The sequence below is a fragment of the Saccostrea cucullata genome, unplaced genomic scaffold (assembly GCF_032062105.1).
Source record: "Saccostrea cucullata isolate Sc308-1 unplaced genomic scaffold, CSIRO_AGI_Scuc_v1 ctg339, whole genome shotgun sequence".
Taxonomy (NCBI): Eukaryota; Metazoa; Mollusca; class Bivalvia; order Ostreida; family Ostreidae; genus Saccostrea; species Saccostrea cuccullata.
In genome coordinates, this window is record NW_026923439.1 from 162,031 (window position 1) to 166,336 (window position 4,306).

The 4,306-nt window shown below is 35.6% G+C and overlaps 1 protein-coding gene across 2 annotated transcripts; it reads left to right on the forward strand.

Moving 5' to 3' along the window:
* The first annotated feature begins 1,271 nt into the window (after positions 1–1,271).
* On the forward strand, positions 1,272–3,594 carry LOC134264031 (mRNA decay activator protein ZFP36L2-A-like). Of its 2 annotated transcripts, none has more exons than XM_062746331.1 (2): positions 1,272–1,428; positions 1,632–3,594. In XM_062746331.1, the coding sequence occupies exons 1-2, from the start codon at positions 1,369–1,371 to the stop codon at positions 2,775–2,777; spliced, it is 1,206 nt and encodes a 401-aa protein (XP_062602315.1). In that variant the 5' UTR covers positions 1,272–1,368; the 3' UTR covers positions 2,778–3,594. The 2 variants fall into 2 exon arrangements, with proteins under 2 accessions (XP_062602315.1, XP_062602316.1); XM_062746332.1 differs by having other exon boundaries at positions 1,279–1,428; positions 1,635–3,594.
* Positions 3,595–4,306: the final 712 nt, after the last annotated feature.

Here is a 4,306-nt window from a genome sequence, read left to right on the forward strand (position 1 = left end):
TTTGACACTTACCTGGATTTTGATAATGAATTGACAAATTCTTTTACCTTGAAAATACTTTTGGGTGTCATCACAACAAATAACGGGTCAAAATTTACTGACACAAACAACTGACGACCGGAAAATCCCTTATACCCGAAAATTAAAGATTTTTTTTTCGAGAAAATGAAATAATTGCGATTTTTATAATACCTTTTTAAAATCTTTTAAATTTGATTTTTCTTTCGTGTTCCGACTGTATAACTCAAAATTATTTAATTGTCTTGAAATGTAAAAACATGAAAAAGTGTAATTAATTTCAAATCAATTACATATGAGTAATTTTAGAACGTGATTGTGTTTACATAATGGCCCCTCAGGACCGTTACTATGTCTAAGGGTATCTATTTTCTCAATTAAAATGTATTTTCTCTAATAAGCGCAAAACTAAGTAGATAATTGCTCTCGCCACAGACAGAAACATTTGAGTCGTATTACTATCATATCTCCAAAAATAAACAAAACACTCAAACCAAGCTGAAAGCAGGTGTTCTTGAGTAATACATCTCACTGAATAAACAGCGGAGATTGAGTACTTCTTTAATGTATCCAAAAATGAAAAAAAGATAAAATATCATATTAACTACAAGCTCTCTAATTACAATTTAAAAAAAAAAGGCATTTTTTTTATATTATATATTTACGTTGTACATGTGTATGTTTATATACTGAAAATACTGTTTGTACAACTTTTATCAATTGATAATAAATTAAGTACAGTCACACCATCACCAATATGAACCTTTGAACGTCTAGAGTTAAAATCGTACGTTTTTAAGTTTGTAATGGTAAAACGGGCTGTTTGATGGAACTCCATGACAACTGGCGGGAAGAGCACAAGTGTCCCCAGTTTACTATTTTTTTAGCGGGAAAATTCTCTATGCCACATGGTTTCGACGACCAGTAAACATGGTAAAGAGAAGTTTAATAGCACCACCCCCTCAAATAAGAATAAAAAAAACTTAATTCAACCACGTCGAGATCATTCTCACGTAATTGGTTTAAAAAATAATAATTTTCATAATAAGTAAATTCAATGTTATTTTAATATATTCACGTAAACAAATCGTTCGTATGTATAAATATTTTTTTAATCACGAGGATTCTCTGGTACAGGTATCGTTTTGCCTTAGCCAATCAGCGATAACCTTACGCATCACCGACCGTATTAAATAGTTGATTGACGTCGCCTCGTGTAACTTAGCTCCGCCCATTAAGTTCTTAACGTATATATACACACCGCACATCGCAGTATAAGCAACACACACGATTTAACAACGATACGACGAAGACACAACTTGGATTTATACTATCAAACACGACAACAGCATGTCTACAGAGCTGTTTCAGTCAGCTTTTTATGATGTTGGGGATTTATTATATAAACAGGTATGTGTTAAAGTTAATTTATTTTATCAATTTCTGATAATAAAGCGGTTTTTACACGTAAATAAATCGAAGTTGTTAATATTGAAATTGACATGCGACTTTCACTTTAAAGTTTTAGAACATAGAACATACAAGAAATGGAAAGAAAAGTCGGTCAAACTGTCTGAATGTCAAACTTATATCAGTGTCATTCTTTAATTTAGCAGAGAAAGAATTTGCTGAAGAATCAGATGAACGAGAGACGTGCGACAGTTACAGCAGCCACGATGTCGACCACTGTCGTTAAACCTAGGACCATGTCAACGAATTCCTTCATTCCGATCGGAGGTCAAGCTCCCTCGTCCGTGTCTCCCCCGGGCAGTGAGTCCTGTCTCCTCAACAACCAAGAATCCCTCCACCGTAAATTGGACAGAAGTATGAGTGAACCTGGTGCTACTTTAAATTCGACCACAGCTAGACAACAAACTCAAAATGTGAATTCAAGTCGTTACAAAACGGAGTTATGCCGTCCATTCGAGGAAAGTGGCCACTGTAAGTACGGTGACAAATGTCAGTTTGCTCATGGTGCTCACGAACTTCGAAACTTGAATCGTCATCCCAAATACAAAACGGAACTGTGTCGTACATTCCACACTATTGGATTTTGTCCGTATGGACCCAGATGTCATTTCATTCACAACGACGAAGAAAGAAATCAGAACGTCAACCAAAATCGCCCTCCAAATCACCCAGCAATGATGACCGCATCCACAACAGTTCAACAACAGAATTTCCCGTCTCACATGGACCATTTATCTCAGGTTAAGCGCCCAACAAGTTTCAGTTCTAGTTGCAATGGATCTCTAGGTTCAAGTTCCGAATCACTTTCATCCAGTGCGAGTGACTCTCCGAGCCTAAGTCCCATTTTCTGGGGAAATGATGACATTTTCAGGGATTTTTCTTCATCCTCGCAGTATTCCAGTAGTGGATCTAGCAGCCCGGTGTTCGATTATTCGGCGGATCCAGCTTCTTCATTGGCGGCTAGTCTCCTTACTCCTTTGAATGTGCAAACCGCCGCTACTACCGCCAATCAAAATCTCGCCTCGGAAATTAACATTCTTCAGCAACAGATAAATGTAATCATGAACCTTTCAAACCAATGCAATGATAACCACAGTGTGTTCGATAGCGCCACCTCGTGGGATCTCGCGCCCCCCGCGCCCCATTCCCCTCCCGACAGTATTTCGGGGGACAGTCTCGGCAGTGCCTCTAGTGGAAGTTGTGGAAGCATTAACACTTGTGGCTCTCCTTTGGACGTAAGCAAATCTTTGCGTCTTCCTATTTTCAACAAACTTTCTCAAGACGATTAAATAAATGACGAAGAGGGAGACATCGACAAGCTGAAATTCGCACAAAAACTGTTTGCCAAATAGACTTTATGCCGACTCAAATGCTTGACTAAATTGCAGGTTATTTGTTTTTTTTCTGTTCTAAAACTCAAGGTAGAAAGCCTTGTTAAAGATTTTTCTGTTGAATGTTACGTTGTTTGATTACGATACACAGATCTTCTAGGATTTGTAAGGAAAGTTTGAATGTTTGTGAATTTTTTTGACAAAGTAGTTGAAATCATTTATACTATGCAAATTCTTGTCCGAATGACTTTATAACTAGGTCACGTTTGTGATCAATGATTTTTTGTGGGATCCAATTTTCATTTTTTCTTCAGTCTCGTGCTAAAACATTTACAATATCGTTTTGTGGTGTAAACAGGAATCCATTGTTTGTTTTGCATGTATATTTATTTTTTGCACAGGTTTATAAGACGATTTGTGCTTCATTCTAAGGCATTTATCAAATCATCACTTTCCGTTCTAACTTATCAACTTATTTAATTCAAGCGATGTACTTCAAACATTGAATTATTTATTGATGCATTTTCACGAGTTATTTAAGTTCACAACTGTGTGAGAGGAGAGAGTGTTGTGGACCGAGAGAAAAGTTTTATATCTATATATATTATATTGTTTTTTATTTCGTTAAATTATGAAGTCGCCAAAGATATGGTTTATATGTATCTTTCATTCGAACGTTCATAAAATCCATATTGTGTATATTTTCATTGTGTATTTATGGCCCAAAAAGGTCTATTTTTCATTTGAATGCCAATTAAATTAATGAAAGCTTTAATTATCTCTTGGTTTTACTTACTAAATGGGTGTTAGACCACCTGTTGGGGTGGTTATTGGACAGAATTGAGGCTTTACTTGAAGCGCAATAAGAACCTCGCTTTCACGGTCTAATGATTCAGAATTGATTACATTCTATCAGTGGCATGATCTGCATGGGAATTTCGTGTACCAAGCGAAAACGTTATATAATTAAAACAGAGGTGTTAGAAACAAGTGAAGAAAGTCAGGAACTAAAAATATCAATTGCATTTATTAATTTCTTTTAATCGAGTGGCTTGTTTCATACATACTCTAAAGACAATGAAATCGTGGGAAAATAATGTTTTTTTCACTTTGCTGTGAAATGTGACGTCACATTTCATTCAAGTGTTTTTATCTGTTGACGTTTTGACGTCATGAATGAAACGGCCTTGGAATATCGATAAGCAAAGAAAACATGACAAATAATGATACAAAATTTCAGGCAGTAGATTAATCGAATTCAAAGAGCAAAGGAGAAGCTGAAAAATGAATAGTTAAACACGTATCAGTGTACTTGCCGGCGATATTAGAGCATAAAGGAGATGAAATATTTGCTTATCTTTGAAACCTCTGGTCAAATCGATTAGTGTTATCAAACGAACAGAGCGAAATTCTGTGTAGAAGTTACAAAATAGACGTCTGGATTTTCAAGTTAAAATAATGGTAATTAATAAAAGAGGTACTTAAAA

What these genes read in the sequence shown, in the direction of transcription:
- LOC134264031 (XM_062746331.1), top strand. Translation starts at nt 1,369, where the DNA reads ATGTCTACAGAGCTGTTTCAGTCAGCTTTTTATGATGTTGGGGATTTA. An exon ending in GGGATTTATTATATAAACAG is followed by an intron (nt 1,429 to 1,631) that starts GTATGTGTTAAA and finishes TCTTTAATTTAG; the next exon opens with CAGAGAAAGAATTTGCTGAA.